Source organism: Onthophagus taurus, chromosome 3 (assembly GCF_036711975.1).
Source record: "Onthophagus taurus isolate NC chromosome 3, IU_Otau_3.0, whole genome shotgun sequence".
Classification (NCBI taxonomy): domain Eukaryota; kingdom Metazoa; phylum Arthropoda; class Insecta; order Coleoptera; family Scarabaeidae; genus Onthophagus; species Onthophagus taurus.
The window spans coordinates 18712072-18729949 of NC_091968.1; the positions used below are offsets into that span (position 1 = coordinate 18712072).

A 17878-nucleotide genomic window follows, 5' to 3' on the forward strand; every position below is an offset into this window, starting at 1 on the left:
CACGATATCACTTCAATCACTACAGTTCATTTTCCAATTTAAAGAGTTCTATTGTTGAGCGGTTTAATAGAACAATAAAAGAAAAAATGTGGAAAGAATTTAGTATGCAAGGTAACTATCGTTGGTTGGAATTGCTTCCCAAATTAATTCTGGATTATAACAACCAAGTTCACAGGACGATAGGAATGAAACCTAGCGAGGTAAATAACAGAAACGCATCGACACTGTTAAAAACTGTATATAATTACATAAAAATTGTCGATCCTTATACCAAAAAATTTAATGTCGGTGATCACGTCAGAGTGAGCAAGCATCGACACGCCTTCACCAAAAACTATACTCCCAATTGGTCTAACGAAGTGTTTACAATACATTCTGTTCGTAATACTTTCCCAACAACATATCTGCTCAAAGATGCATCCAATGAAAAAATTATGGGTGGTTTTTATCGAGAGGAATTACAAAAAGTTAAATATCCTGACGTCTACTTGGTGGAAAAAGTGCTACGGCGAAAAGGAAATCAAGTGTTTGTGAAATGGTTAGGATTAGGTCCGTCTCATAATTCTTGGATCTCAAAAACTAACGTTCTTTAAAACGTATAAAGACCTATTTAAAAGTTTACAAGACTTTATTAACAATCGAACATTACAAATACATTATTATTATTATTCTTTACAATTTTTTTAAATTAAATTCATTTATTCGCATTCAATCTTTTTATCAACCAATGACCCCACGCCAAAGTATTACATCCGTTCGGTAATATGTATCGTTTATCATCGCACGATGAAAGAGCAATTTTATTCTTTAATTCGGTATACATAGTATGAAATTCTGACTTAAAAATGTACATTTTTTTATGAACCGATCCGCCACATTCAACCACACGTTTATAATCGGTCACGCTTAAATGTTTATCTATAACATATTTCTTTACTCCTTTAGCCTTCTTTACATTATCATTCAACAAGGTGATGCAGTACGCCTTAGCTCCTGTTCCAACAAATGACGTTATGCACCTGTTTGGATATTCATCTTTCATTCTTCCCAACACAGATCGACCGCGAGGTATATTGTGTATATTCTCTAACGGATAATTGGACGTGTCAAAAAATTCAATATTTTCTTTTATATCCTCATATACATTGGGAGTAGTAATTTCTAGGATTAGGGAATCAGTATCGGTGTATAAAAGTGTTATGTTATTTCCATATTTAACTTTTAAGTAATCATAGAAGAAGCTGTACATTACGGTTTTCGAAAGCTCTAATATACTGAAACCCACATACAGCGGTTTGCAATAACGAACTTCCGCGACGTTCAATTGAACGGCTATCAAATTATCGCAAAATATTTTCGAAGATTTAAAATTTGGTTTAGCTATTAGGGCTTCCACGCCCGGTTTCTTATGACGACATTCCCAGTGGGTAACTAGTCTTATATCCACTCGCTTTTCCACATTTTCCATTGTCTTACCGTATACGATGTTATTCATTGCTTTGTAATGATTTTTTTCAAATTCATTCTTAGCTTTCGCACGTTTATCGGAATTGAAATCGATGTAGCTCCGCATCCAGTTGGATTGTTTAAATTCTAATACTCTGTAAATCTTCGTTAGTTTCAATCCGAACTTGATACACTGCTTTAGATTCACGTAATGAATGATGTATTTTGTTTTATTTTCCAAATTTGCTATTAACTTTGCATTTTTTGAACCTGGGGGTACAATCCGTTCTGGACAAAATGGCAAATCGTTGTGTTCATCATGTATTGCTTCCGGATACTCTAAATCTACCTCGAACACGTAACCCTTTTCGGAATCGTCTTCCGTATTGTAAATATCTAACTTTTGAATCTCTTCATCTGATAGCCATCGAAATCCCCCCGTCGGTAATTTTCGTCTCATTGCGTGTCCATACAAATTCGTAGCGTCGAGATACAAAATATAAGATGGGTCTTTGGTTTCATCAAATTCCATCATTAATTTATTGTTAGCCTTCGCACTGCGTTTAGTGCACATACTTAATCCACCGCGAATACCATTTTTAAAGAAGTGTAACATGTCTATGTCCGTTAATAATTCTAATTTTACCCCTGTCATTCGTAATAATGCATCCCAACCGAAGCCCGGCGCTGTGAAGTAATGACATGGATCTAAAGAGTAATACTTCATCGAGATGGTTCGGAAATTCTCAAATACGTCCGCCAAAAGTAAAACGTCAGACGTTAAATAAATGTCGCTATATTCGCCTAAAGTGCGACAGTTAAATAAGTTCCACACCGTTTGTGCACGACAATAATTTTCTTCGGTTATACTATCGTCGCATAAAGTATTGTAAAAACTACTTCGATCTGGCAGAGCGGTAAGATTCAGCTTTTCGAATGAATCCACAAAGGAATACGGAAAAACTCCTTTCTGACGTATAAGTCGAAACTGTTCTTCGTTCCTAAAATATTTTCTGATTTGAACGCATTGGTTGTCTTCCAAAAATGAACCCAACTTCTCTAGCGATAAAGCCATAAACCTAAATGAATCCACAAATCTCAATTTCATATGAACCCGCCTTAGCTTTCCCTTGCTGTCAATGTTTTCTCCTACGATAATTTTTTTCGAAAATGATATATACTTTTCTTTATTCTGTGCTATAACGTCCACGTCTTCTTCTTTTAATGCCATATCTTTCACAAACATATGACAATCGTAGTTCGAAAGATTGTGAAAGAATATCGGTATGAACTTTGGTAATTGATAATTGATGTTACATACAGCATGTGCGGGTCCTCTATACAACCCAGTTAGGTGATCATGATCGCACACTTTATTACCTTCTTTTATTTTGTGCGAACAAATGTGACAGATATCCTGCATCTCATGTATTAATCTATCAATAGGTGGTAATGGGAGCATTTCTTTTGGTTGGCTTAAATAATTTTTGTATATATTCAGAACGTCATGTTCCAACTTGCTCATGAAAATTTGAGCAGCATTACATCCGCGATATATTTCAAACTTCGACAATGATTCGTCATATGAACATTTTATATAATATGCAAATGCATAAGGTTCGTGTTTGAAACATTTGACGGAGTATGAATTATCATCGTTAAGTTCTGTTGCTTCCGCATCGGCGATCGGTTTCTGTAATGCTTCAAAATCTGCATACACCACGAACGGTATTTTTAATTGTCGTTCAAAATTTTCGAACTGTAGTATATTTTCCTTTTCTTCATTTCCATATTTATTTATTTTCAAATTTGTTGTTGGTAAAATTGCCCTTACCTTGCTGCAATCGTCACTTTGATGACGGATAAGTTTATTTTCTGACGTAAAGAATACCAAGCATCCGTCGCAAATATACTTTTCATGACCATTCTGCGATGCTTGCGATGATAGTAATCGAGACAGATTTTTTATCCAACAATAGTGACTATTCCCGGAATCATTTGTAACCAATAATAAATTTATATGTCTTTCTTCTTTTTGTCGACATATATACATTGTAATTATGTCATAATTCATAACACCGTCTTTAAAATACTCATTTATTCCATATACATTAATAGATAGTTTGTTCTGCTTTTCAAATACAGGTATATCTCGTAATTTAACTGGAAAAACAATATTTGAATAGTCTAAGCCGCAGTCTAGGTAATTCGGATACGAAGATGTCCTCTGTGGTAAACCGTTCGGTTCATGTAGTGCGGATGTTACAGCCCATGCAAAACATGCATCATCCGCGTTTTGTATATTTATCACAGCACGCTTTGCTTTTATTTGCGATGGTAGATCGATGTAATTAGATGCTCTGATAGGATTATATTTGTTTAAATTTAACTCCATATAGAGAATTTGCATTAAAGTCCATCCTAAATAAAATATTGAAACATTTATTTTATAATATATAGGTATATTATGTCACATTACGCTTACCTGAATCTCGTTCCTGGAATTCTGACATTTTTGATGAAATTTCATCAATAAATTCCTTATATATTTTATACAGATCCGACGCTAATGATACTACCTTATTTTTCGTATTGAATGATTTTATTTCACAGTCTTCCTTTGATTGTAAAAAATACAAACCAAAACATTCCATATTTAATTTTACATTTCGGTGAATATCGATTGCGCTTTGTATTAGATTTAGTATTTTTTCTCGAATTCTATGAGAAAATTCATCCAAATCCACAAAAAAACCTTCTTCACTTATTCGATAACTGACAATTTTGTCACCGAATGCTCCAGCTATTCTCTCCACTCCGTCATCGATTATAACAAAAGCGTTACGCTTGTGTGCGTTGCTTCGTAAATGTGCAGAGTAACATTGTCTATTTACATAATCATCGCAAGCCTCACATTTTACTGCTTTTGGAATTTGCGGTGCGTCAAGCTTGATTCTCTTGCCAATACAAGATAATCGTTGATGTCTTTTTAAATTGTCAACTCGAGTAAAACTTTTTCCACAATCCTCACACACGACCATTTTACAATTTAATGTTGTACACTTCTACTTGTTATGAAAGAACTACGTCAATACCACATTTCGCAGGCGTTTATAAACCCTCACCGCTCCTGAAACTTATTGGGGAGGAGGAGGATGCATCGAGTGCGTTTGTATACATGTATATTTATAACTCCGTATACCTCTGCATAATAAATTAAAAAAATATCTCGCAGGTAGATCATGACTCACTTACTAGTATTAAGTTAATTGACCTCCTCCTCGAACGTATCCCCCCAAAAAATTTGCCGATTCAAGAACCTCCTCGCATATTTTAAAGCTCCGTATACCTTTACACAATAAATTTTAAAAAATATCCCGCAGGTAGATCATGACTCACTTATTTGTATACCTACATGTCCCAAAACCGTATACCTTTGTGTACAATAAGTTAAGAGATATATCGAAAACATTACCAGTTCATTGAGAAGCGTCGAAGGATAAACATAGTAATTGTTTTCATCTAGGTAAACAGGTTACATATAAAGATAAATTTTTAATAACATAACCTAAATAAAGATACATTTTTAATAAAGATAAATTTTTAATAATTTCGTCAAAATAACATGACCTTCTCAAGTTAATTGACCTCCTCCTCTCTTCATCGAATCTCCTCCGACCCTCAAAAGAATCGCCGATTCAAGAACCTCCTCTCCTCATCGAACCTCCTCTGACCCCCAAAAAATTTGCCGATTCAAGAACCTCCTCCTAGAACGCAGGTTCGAGGAGGAGGTTCTTGAATCGGCGAATCTATACTACTACTATACATAGTATACACTTTTTATCGGTGGTACAAATTAGTACAAATTCAGCTCTTCTCAAATCCACCTTTGTTTTATCTTTTTACGTCTTTTTTTTGAAGTGGTCCTGCTAGCTTAATATTAAGCTAGCAGCACCACGAGTTTCTCTTTAATGGCAAAAAGTACAAATTTTTTATTGGTGGTACAAATTAGTACAAAATAAGTACTAAATAATCCAATAGGTCTCAATCGGTTCTGCCATTATGGTCCTGCCAGCTTAAGAGAGGTGGTGAGGTCCCTCGGCGATCTGGATCAGCTAAGTGCCTCTCAGAGTGAATTACCCGCAAATTAATTTTTCTATCTTCTTGTTGTAAGTAAGCTCCCCTTATGCTTGTTAAGTTGCTTAAATTAAATCTCTGGTTGTTCGCGCTACCCGATGTTTTCGTTATATCTTTTATAAGTTTTGATTCTTTTTTTTTTGCTAATCTAGTTTATACCTACAGTGAGCGTCAAAAGAAAGTAAACACTAGTTGTTTACTTCTAAAAACCCTTTTTACTACGATTCTGCTAACTTACAATAAAAATGTATATAGCAGAATTTACGAATTTATTTGTGAGCTATTCCTTCGTAGAAAATAGTTAAGCAAAAACCCCCACAAATATGGTAAATCCCCTTTAGAGTAAAAATACCCCGATTTTTACGCGTCAAAAAAAGTAAACAGCCGGTCTGGTTGTTGTAATTTTATTTTATATTTAGGGGAAGCACCACACTTTTCGTATAAGTACTTATATATCTCTGTCATGACAACTTTAGAACATTTTAGAAGAAACAGCAAGTGGTCACACCAACACAATGTAAACTTTTCTGTAATAATTTTTTTTGTAATAAAATTACTTTCTACTGTAGAATGTATCCATATTGAATAATAAGTAACGTTGAGAAGAACTCGTTAGAGTGTATAAAACTAGTATTTAGTACCTATTATTTTTTAAATTTAATACTTGTTCCAAAGTAACATGTACAAGTATCGGTTAAATCCTCTATCCAACATTGGTTCCTCATATGATGCCATTATGTGATAAAAAGAATAGTTTGTTAAGAAAGTCTGTTATACTCCAAAAGGATAACGATTTTTAAATTTTTCCTCATTTCTAATAATAATCAATAACAGTACATGTTTACAGTTTTACTCAAATAAAAAGTAACTAATTGTAAATCAATTGTTATGTTTAAATTTTTAATACGGCATATATGTACATAACTTACCTGGTTTTCAATTTAGTTTTATCGAACTCCTTCAATTGTAAAGTAATAAAATGTCGAAACCACTCCTCGGTTATTATTATATAGAAAAATTTATGCGAGACCATGGCTGTTGGCCCACTTCTAACGGATTTCGGGGATTCACACCAACAATTGTGATGGTGATAAATTCTATTCTGGCAACTTATCACTTGTTAATGGAATTTAAAGGTGGGTTAATGGAATTTAGAAATGTTATTTAACATTTCTAAAGAGAAATCATATTTTTTTCTTTATCTTTTTATTAATTTTAGATTACAAAATGTATTTTGCAAAACTATTATTTCATATGGAATTTGGTTTAGGTGCACTAATTGTTATATCTACTAACATTCAACTAATTTGGGATCGACATCGTTTAGTTAAAATGAGTAATCAATTTAGCGACTTCGGGAAATTTGGCGTTCCAAAAAGAATTGAAGTTCTCGACAAAAATATAAAAACTATATTAAAAATAGTTCGTTACATAGCACTTTTGTTTGCATATTTTAACACGTACTCTATTTTGCTTGAGGATAAGTGTGCTCAGTTTAAAAATTCCAAATATTGCTTTGTAATTGATTATTACATTCCTCTGTCAAAACATTGGTATATAATGTTGATGATGTTGTTTCAATTATATTCCATGATAATTACAATATATGCTACGACCATTGCACTAATAGTTATGTACTATTCGATGGAATTATTAATTGTTCGTATTGAAATCCTTAAGGAGGTGATTGGCAATATAACTTTAACAAGGAATAAAAAACGAAATTTTAAAAAATTACAGCCTGTTGTTGTATACCATCAAGAGATATTCAGGTAATCTAATTTAATACTTATTTTAAAATGCTTAAGATATTGATGATTTTAGGATGTTTCAATTCATTAGTGAATTCATAACTAGATTTCTTGTTTCAACAAAGATTAATATTTTTATTTCTTTAACTGTGGCTACTACTCACTTTACTCTGGTTTAAATTTTTATTTAATATATTACTGTATTTTATTTTGACCAATCAATATTTTAGAAAAACGATCTAATCTCTCTTTCCGTTATCATATTGAACTTTTTTGGGTTATTTCTTTATCACACATTTGGACAACGATTTACTACTGCGGTATGAATAATTCGTTTAATTTACTTTTAGGTTAGATTATTTATGTTTGTTAAATTAGTTCTATTTTATTAATAATAGGCAGGAAGTGTGGCTGATGCTGTTTATAACATGAATTGGTTCGATGCTGATGTATCAACACGAAAAGATGTTTTGATTTTGCTTTACTTAAGTCAAAAGGAGCTGAAAACAGAGCTACCGTTGTTTGGGGATTTATCACATGCAGCGGCAATGAATGTATGTATGAGTATGTTATATCATTAAAAAATAGTGATTTTAACTTATTTTTAAGGAATACAAGAAATCTTATGTATTCTTTAATTGGATATTAAAAGTTACTAAGCAAAGAAACATTTGAAATATGTTTTAAGTTTTGAAGTACATTTCTTTAATTGGATTTTAAAAGTTGAGAAACAAAGAAACTTTTGAAATTGATTTCAAAATAAATTATTTAATCTAGATACATATAATTGTTAAATAATGTTAATAATTTAATTGTTAAAATTTATTTGCATAAAAAAATAATAAAGAACGATTGTACAAATGAACATGATTTTTTTATAAACAGATGTCCCATCGCTTGTGGTATAGGTTTTTTGACGTCTAAATTTCAAAATAGGAACTCCGAATTCGATATGTATTAAATGACAATTAAATTTATGGTACCATTCCATTTCACTTTTTTTCAAAAATCACAAAAATATGTAATATGTAGATGCAGATAACGGCCTTTAGCTCATTTGTTTTAAACCAAACTGTCTTACTAAAAATATCTCTTAAAAGAACATAAAATCGTTTAACTGCATTTATTAAAATTACATAATAATTTATACACCAAATTTAAGCTAAAATTATCTAATTTTGAATGATATATGATACTGTACTCGTTGGATGTATGAAATTTTGAGATATGTTAAGAAAACACAAACTTTATTTAGCCTATTTTCATGTAAATGTGGATGAAATTCAAAAAGTAGTTCAGACGGTATTTATTAAAACTAAGTAGTGATTTGCACACCAAATTAAAGCTAAAACTATCTATTTTAAGATGGTATATATTATATATGATGGATATCTAAAATTTTGAGAAATGTTAAGCAAGCGCCAATTATATTTAACAAAAATTGATAAAATTCAAAAAATCGTTTAAACTGCATTTATTAAAATTACGTAATGATTTATAGACCAAATTGAAGATAAACAAATTGAAAGTATCTAATTTTGAATGATATATGAAATTTTGAGATATGTTACGAAAACACAAACTTTATTTAACCTATTTTCTAGGATACTTAACCAATAAAATATCGTCATTTACATAATTCAGGCTTCTGAGACCTGTTATACAGGGTGATTCATTAGCTCTATGACAAACTTTGGCAGATGAAAGGTGATGCGATTCTAAGGAAAAAATGTTATATGAATATAGGTCCGATTCATTTTGGCTAAAGAGTTACAAGCCTTTGAAAATTTTACACAGTTTAATAGGCAAATGAAAATGTAACATAAAAAATAAGTTTAAAAATTACAAAAATTGTTCGAAATGTCCGCCTTCAGCTTGAATGCACGCTTCACATCGACGAAGTAAAGATTTGCAACAATCGCAACAATAATTATGAAACACAAATACAGAGTTGGCTGTGATAACAATACTGAGTTCTTTATGTCAAACATTTCAATTTACTCTATTCTGCGTGTTTCAAAGTTTATAATTGTCAGAGTTTTCACCGAAAACGAAAATGCATGTATTTACGACTGAAGAATATGCAGATATTATTTTTGTATACGGGCTTTGTAACGGAAACGCTCGGCAAGCAGGAAGAGAATACCTTCGTAGGTTTCCAAATAGACATCAACCTGCCCATACAGTGTTTAGTGCATCATTTCGCAGACTGAGAGAAACAGATAACCTCGCTCCACTACATTCCGTTCGTCCCCATGATGTGAATATACAAAATGAAGAACGTGTTATTGATTTAGTACTTGACGACCCTTCAATTAGTACTCGGCGTATAGCGAGCATGTTACAAATATCCCAAAGTTTTGTATGGCGTGTATTGAATCGAGAAATGTTACATCCGTTTCATCGCCAAAATGTTCAAGCATTACATCCTGGAGATACTGAGCAACGCTTAGCATTTTGCCGCTGGATTATTCAGCAACATGCTCAAAATAATAACTTCATTTCCCAAGTTCTGTGGTCTGATGAAGCGTGTTTCACTAGGGACGGCATAAATAATTATCATAACGAACATATGTGGTCCTTGCAAAATCCACATGCAATTAGACCAGGAAGATTTCAGCAACGGTTTAGTGTAAACGTTTGGGGTGGCATTTTTAATAATTCTTTGCTACCTGTATGGGTGATAAATGAACGCTTAAATGCAAATATGTACAGAAATTTCTTGGGACATAACCTTTTCGATTTTATCGACGATGTACCATTTAACATCGTTCAAAATATGTGGTATCAGCACGATGGTGCACCACCACATCGAGGAAGAGCAGTCATCGCTTGGTTACATGAACATTTTCCAAACAAATGGATTGGCAATGGAGGTCCAGTAGTCTGGCCACCACGATCCCCAGATCTAAATCCGCTGGATTATTATTGCTGGGAACACATGAAGGAGCTTGTGTACCATGTAGAAATTACTACCCGTCAGCAACTACTGGACAGAATTCAAGATGCAGCTAATAGCATACGGAATGATCCAAATATCATACATTGTGTGATAGAATCTTTACTTCGTCGATGTGAGGCGTGCATTCAAGCTGAAGGCGGACATCTCGAACAATTTTTGTAATTTTTAAACTTATTTTTTATGTTACATTTTCATTTGCCTATTAAACTGTGTAAAATTTTCAAAGGCTTGTAACTCTTTAACCAAAATGAATCGGACCCATATTCATATAACATTTTTTCCTTAGAATCGCATCACCTTTCATCTGGCAAAGTTTTTCATAGAGCTAATGAATCACCCTGTATAAAATCACGTGTAGTCAGAATAGAAACAAAGTTATTGAAGTAAAACTTTATTTATTTATAAATATGTACGTTACAAACGTGAGGTTAAATATGAAAGTGAACGTTATTGTTAAAAAACATTATTGTTTATTGTTTTTGGGGATTAGGAAGCATTTAGTGCACATTCTAATACTATGCTCATTACAGATATTATTTTTACAAGTAATACATATCATTGTGCTTTTACGATCAATACTTGCGGGACATACTGAGCATCTTTTTCTCTTAATTGTTGCATTTGTGTGAGCGGCTGACGGACCACATATATCAATAAATCTGCTCATACACTCCCGGACAGTACGCCGTAGGTTAGGGTTAGTAGATCTTCTCTGCATATGTGGTATCACTAGTTCCTTCGCTAAATCTTTCAACAACATTCTGCGTTTGTGAGTCACTCTTATGTTGTAGTTTGGATGTTCTTTGGTAAAGACTATATATGCATTGAGTGCTGCAACATCAATGATGTTGAAGAAAAATGTCATGGGCCATCGTTTACTTTGCCTCTTGCACGTGTATGTCGACACCATTTGATCCATGATGTCAACACCGCCCTTTGTTTTATTATAATGAGAGATGATTTCAGGATTCCTCTTAGCGTCGTCATTGATAGATGCATCGTGGTGCATGGTGCTTAGTAAAATTACGCATTTGTACTTTTTACGTGCGTAACTTACCATGGATCTTTTGAGGCTTTCATTTCTTTCGGAATGTCACCTTTATTCTGACGTAGTGTACCCACAACAGTAATATTTTTATCCAAAGATAAGTTGCTAGCGGAACACTAGTGAAGAAATTGTCTATCGTGAGATTGCGACCAGAATTATGAATGCCACGCACAAGAGCTTGTACTACTTCAAGCCCCAGATTTTTATGTGGAGGTTCTCCGGGCTGGCGACCAACATAAACTAAACCATCCAAAACATAATCAGACGTAGATTCACACATCCAAAATATTTGAAGTCCATATTTTGCCGGTTTACTTGGCATATATTGAACGAATGTGCATCTACCTCTGAACCCAACGAGTTGTTCATCAACAGTTACATTAGTATCAGGTATGACCCTGGTTTTGCATTGCTGAATGAATAAATCACAGGACACCTTTGCTGACTAATCGGTTTCCAAACGCGCATTCCGGGTTGTCTTGTCGACAAATCTGACGAATCTTCGTATTTCTTCAAAGCGAAATATGGACATTGTGACTGGGTATACAGGATTGGCAAATTCATCACAAAATAATTCTCTCGCAGGAACATCCCAGCTTCTGTCAACTCCCGCATGAATAAGTAAACCACAGAATGTAAGAAATTTATCAACAGTTACATCTTTCCACGGTTTTCCTTTTGCTCCATAAACACGTTTGTCCTCTAAATTAGTACAGTTCACAATTTCTTGCTTCTTTTGGTGTTGCAGCCATATGTTTCCTTGCTAGTCCTGGCGCACGCCGAAGAATGTTATGTGGTTGAATTTTATTTTTTGCTGGAGGTTCCAAACTCCATACCAGACCACTTGGAGCAATGTAACCGCTCGTTGAAGGCTTACCAATATCATCAACAACATCCTCTGAGTTATCGTCACCATGATCAGAACTGGATCCAGAATACTCGTCAGGAACCAATTCGAAATTTCTATCTTCTGTGTCATTATTTTCTACTTCTGACACATCACGTTCTTCAAAAGGTAGATCATCACATTCAGCTGCCCACTGCACCAATATTTTTTCATAACAGGGGTAACCAAATCTCACTCTTTTCACATTCCTTTTTGACGCCATTATCATATGTATCTCACAAGTTCACTCAATCCAACTTCTATTCTAACTGAATGAAAAACAGCTGCACGTTAGTGATGTGTTGCACGTTTTAACTTGCACAGATGCGCACATTTCCGCGCAGCAGTGTTTGACAAATTATAATAACCCTCAACCTGTAATGAATAAGTTGAAACTAGTAGTAACTAGTAGTACACGGGCTTCGGAGGCCCGGTTTATGCAAATACGGGGTGCTAATGGAAACGATTTCTTTTTTCGATTGCTAATTACACTTGAATGTTTTTGAATCAAGTGTGTATTGAATAAAGACGTGTTTAGAGCATATCTAAATGCTCAAGCCGATTGAAATTATTTTAAGAAAATTATGAGTAACTAAAATCTCGCCGAACCTGAGAGGCCCGGTTTATGCATCCTAGGGTTAAACAAATATACCAAATCCGTAGATTAAGGTCCATTTGAAGTTTCTCGCAATCAGAAGAAGATTCAATCTTCGAAAATATTTTGCAATCATCGGCATATAGCAAAAAATTACTGTGAAAGCACTCATAAATATCGTTGATATAAGCCAAAAACAGAACCGGACCCAAGTGACTACCCTGAGGCACTCCCGAAGTTACCGGAATAAAGTTAGATATGTAATTATTAATTTTTACAGCCTGGCATCTATCAGAGATATAAGACACCAACCACATTAATAATCCATCAGTCAAGTCAAATTTTTATAATTTGGTCAAGAGTAGCTTGTCAAAGACTTTACTGACATCAGTGTATACAGCGTCGACTTGATGATTTTCATTCCGACAAGTTTGAATGTAATTGATATAAGACACGAGATTAGATTCTACAGATCAGCCACGAAGAAAACCATGTTGCTGCTGCATAATAACTGGTTGTATTGAACGGTATATTTTATCATAAACAATTTTTTCGAAAACCTTAGATAAAACAGGAAGAATAGAAATAGAACGGTAATTTGAAACACAATTTCTTCCTCCACTCTTATAGATGGGAAGTACATACGCCTTTTTCCACTATAACGGAAATACTGATTGAGCCAATGAGCGACTAAAGATAATGAAGAGCGGTTTAGGCAGGCGGCACACTATCGCGGAACGGAATGGATCGGAATGCGCATGCCCTCTAAGAAGACAGCAATGCCCAGCATCTTACTTCAGAAATCGCGAGCCTACACTAGATATAGGGTAGTATAAAAAGGCCTTAACTTTATTTCAGTTTTAGTGTGTATTGTTGTTCTGCAATGGATACCTCAGATGAAGAGTTTGTGGCGTTGTGTGTAGCTTTAGAAGGAGAAAACGAGAGGACAAACAGGAAAAAGTGTAAATGGGTTCATGAAATCAACCTAAAGAGACAAGATTATGGGAAATTTCATCATCTATTTCCAGTCCTTTTAGAAGACGAGGAAAAATTTTTTAAATACTTTCGAATGTCTACTGAGAAATTCTACGAATTGTTGAAAATGTTAGACATTCAGAAACAAGATACGACATTTCGGAAAGCTATTAGCGCAGAAGAAAAGTTGGCAATGACTTTGAAGTAAGAATTGTTTTTATTGATTTTTTACAAATTTGTATAAATATTATCATTATCTACTGTTACGGTATGGTTAGAACTTGAATATGTAGCGTGGATTTGTTCTGTTGAATCTCTCGAATCTTCGGCATTCACATTGGCACCAAAACTTGATGTTTTCATTGCCTTGAGTTCGAATTCACAGAGCAACATTAAAATTCGATGTTTAACTTCTATTTGTAATTCAGGCAAATTTATTTCATTATTTTCGAGAAATCTCTGTAATCCATCTGCTGTTTTTACTTCTGGTTTTGAAAGCCGTTTCGGTTTAGAGATGGTTGATGTCGTGGAAGTTGTTGAGAGTGTCTCTGAAGTAGGTGACAAAACTGCCGTTTCATCAAATTCACAAACTTGAGGTTCAAAATGGGCTTGGTTCTATAAAAGTATTTTCTGATGGTACATCTATATTGGACTTTTGTGGTCTTTCCTTAAGATTTGGAAGAAGAAACCCCATTTCATCTTCTTACTTCCACTTCTTTGTAATAGTATCAGCAGAATCGCCACTTTTAGACCGCTTTTTAGCTTTTGCCTTTCTATAGCAATCTTTTAAATTATTTCATTTTTTTTTACAATCTTGAACTGAAAAGGATATAATATTTAATGATTTTTTAGGTTTTTGGGACATGGTGATTCGTTTGTTAGTTTGGCGTTTAGATACAGATTAGGGGAGTCAACACCACGAAGCATTGTTTATGAAGTTTGTACTGAAATTTAGTCGAAACTTCACTCCATTGTTGGCGAAACATAGGAAAAGATTTTTGTACGAAATGGAACTACCCAAACTGTATAGGTGCTTTAGATGGAAAACATGTTGTGACAGAAAAACCACGTAACAGTGGGTCAACTTATTTTAATTATAAAAAAGAATTCAGTGTTGTCCTGATGGCACTAGTCGATGCTGATTTAAGATTTATTACCATCGATGTTGGGGCTTATGGTAAGAACAACGATGGAGGTATTTTCAAAAATTCAGCACTAGGAAGACCTTTAAATGGTGGTACATTGAATATACCTGGACCAAAAAAGTTGCCTGGAAGTGATACTTTAATGCCTCATGTAATTGTAGGGGATGAAGCTTTTCCTCTAACTACAAATCTCATGCGTCCATATCCTGGAATACAACTTCGAAATAATAATAACAAAAAAATTTACAATTACCGACATAGCAGAGCTAGACGATGTAGCGAAAATGCCTTTGGTGTACTTTGTAAAAAGTTTAGGATATTTTTCAAAAAATTACACGTTATTCCTGAACACCTCGACAAAATAATTATGGCAGGTACTTGCTTGCACAACTTTTTAAGAAATGATAAATGTTCTTGGCAACCTGATGAACTACAGCAAACAGAAGTGCTACAAGGTTTAGACCGTATTAGAAATATGGGAGGCTATTGTACTCGTGATGCAATAAATGTTCGAGATAAATTCTCAGAATATTTCAGTACGCCTGAAGGACTTGTTCCTTGGCAAAATGAACGGATTCAGAGAGGTCGAAGACAACTCCAATAATATATATTATTATATAAAAAATTATAACAATAAATAACGTTACAATGCAATATTAGGTACTTACCCGGTATTTTCATTTCACTAACAATTTCTTCCCACGCGTTTTCTTTCATTTCTTGGTTGTGATAATTTTTATCAGGTAACAAATAAAGATGTGGATAACCACGGATTAAGTCTATTAAAAGTTCACGTAAAAAGGATAGGATAATGGATTAAAAAACGACAATCAATTAATCATTCCAATATTTCGATTCTATATTGAATCTTCTTCAGGGAGTGAACTTTGATTGTAAAGAAACCGGGCAAAAGTTAAATACAAAAGTATTACGTCTTAATTTTTCTTGCGTAATACGCTCACATGTTTGGTTGGGTTAATACGTTATGGTTGTAACGGCGTGGTTTTGTTTTTTATATGAAGAAAAATTAAGACGTAATACTTTTGTATTTAACTTTTGCCCGGTTTCTTTACAATCTAAGTTCACTCCCTGAAGAAGATTCAATATAGAATCGAAATATTGGAATGATTAATTGATTGTCGTTTTTTAATCCATTATCCTATCCTGGAACAACAATTTTTACGTGTCGCTAACGGGATAAACAAGTATCTCCTTCTAAGATATTAAAAGTTCTTCATTCATTTTACCTAAGTAATATCAAACAATATACACAAAACTTTTACAAATATAACCTTAAAATGAATAGACAGGTTTTAGTCATCGTAAACATATTGGTAGATACTAGAGGGGGCTGCGGAACCACGGAAAAATTTGCTCAGTAAGCAATCCAGGTGATTTCGTTCCGTTCCATCCCATTCCGATCCATTCCGTTCCGCGATAGTGTGTTTTAGCAAGTTCGGAGGCGCATGTCTCTAAGAAAATACCTGGCAACCCGTCCGGACCTGAACTCATCTTATTATCAATTCGAGTGAGGGTCTGCGCCACATCCTCGATTGAGAACCAAGGTTGGAAATTGCAGTTTACCGAACTAAAGAAAGAGGCGAATAGTTCGAATATTTGGTGACCACCGACTGCCAAATTGCCATCGTGTTCCATACGAGCCGGAAAACTGTTGCTATAACGTTTTTTATGTTTTGCATAGAACCACAGTTGCGATGGAAAATCAATCAATGTAGATTGCATGTTGATGAAGTATGATTTATAATAATCACTCGAGATCAATGCCTTAGATTAGACCTTCTACGTAATACTTTGAAAGTAAGAAAGTCCGTGTGATTACCCCATTTTTTCCATTTCTTATGAAATTTTAATTTTTCCTTAATTACTTTAATTGTAGATTTGGAATACCAATTAGGGTAGCGGTGTTTACTAAAAGTGAGACAAAATCATTAATAATTCGGTTCAACTGGCTGTAAAATTTATCTACGCATAGATTTACTTCGATACCACAAAATAAATCATTTCAGTCCACACTAAGAAGAGCATTTTTTATTCCATTATAATCAGCACAATTAAAAGCTAAAGTAGACGAAGGACCATTACGGGACATCGAGGTCAACGAATGGATCATCGCATGAGTGTACAGAGTTTATCGCGGCTGAATTACACAAAATTAAATCTAAAGTTTTACTATTACAGTTAACTATGGTATTAAATTGAATGAAATTACAGTAAGCGAAAGCTATAAGAAAATCGTTTGGACTTGGGTAGGAGCCGCAGAAGGAACCAAACGACCTTCGGGTGACGAAGACCTTACAGTATTAGGTAAGTTGAAATCACCAATGATTAAAAGATCATCGTCTGGATTTTGGTCACATACGAATTGCATTTGTTGAAGAAACACTGAAAAGGAATCACCCGCGTCGCACTACACTGTACACTCAACCACAAGTCTTCAGCCCTTGTAGTATAATCCGGTAAGGGTGTAACGTGAATATTTCTCCTAGCAGCCACAAGAACTCCACTTCCATCAGACTTAAGGGAGTCAGAAGTATTTCTATCCTTTCGGAAGACAACATAGTCGTTGCAAAGAATCTCCCCGTCAAAGATTGAGTCATTCAGGAACACAAATCAAGTCATACGCAAAGTTAATCGATTTCTGGTAAGATGTGGCGTTGCACATATTCCCTCCCATATTGATTTTAAGTACTTTTTCAAAAATCAAGAAATCGGTTATTCTTTTTTACGTTTTCAATAGACTTCAGCCAAAGGAAGTCAATTTTTATTTTCACAAATACAAAATCAATTTATAAATAATACTGATTATTTTATTTATAATATGTGAGAAAACCCCCACATATTTTGGTGACCCCGACAAGTGACGGTATTCTGGAGAGATTTCACAGATCTTTAAAAACTGCTCTTATTGCAAG

The 17878-nt window shown here is 34.1% G+C and overlaps 2 protein-coding genes across 2 annotated transcripts; one reads left to right on the forward strand and one right to left on the reverse strand.

The window, feature by feature from the left end:
* Positions 1-609: 609 nt before the first annotated feature.
* LOC139429399 (uncharacterized) lies at positions 610-4648 on the reverse strand. The gene is made up of 2 exons (XM_071195126.1): positions 3932-4648; positions 610-3867 (listed from the first exon to the last, which is right to left on the reverse strand). Exons 1-2 carry the CDS (start codon positions 4485-4487, stop codon positions 695-697), a joined length of 3729 nt encoding a protein of 1242 aa, XP_071051227.1. The 5' UTR covers positions 4488-4648; the 3' UTR covers positions 610-694.
* Positions 4649-14922: 10274 nt separating this feature from the next.
* Positions 14923-15549, forward strand: LOC139429500 (uncharacterized). Its single transcript, XM_071195268.1, has one exon. It carries the CDS (start codon positions 14923-14925, stop codon positions 15547-15549), a length of 627 nt encoding a protein of 208 aa, XP_071051369.1.
* Positions 15550-17878: the final 2329 nt, after the last annotated feature.

Coding starts and splice junctions, on each gene's coding strand:
- LOC139429399 (XM_071195126.1), bottom strand. CDS start 4,487: ATGGTCGTGTGTGAGGATTGTGGAAAAAGTTTTACTCGAGTTGACAAT. Junction 3,868..3,931: donor ATTCCAGGAACGAGATTCAG/GTAAGCGTAATG, acceptor TATTTTATTTAG/GATGGACTTTAATGCAAATT.
- LOC139429500 (XM_071195268.1), top strand. CDS start 14,923: ATGGCACTAGTCGATGCTGATTTAAGATTTATTACCATCGATGTTGGG.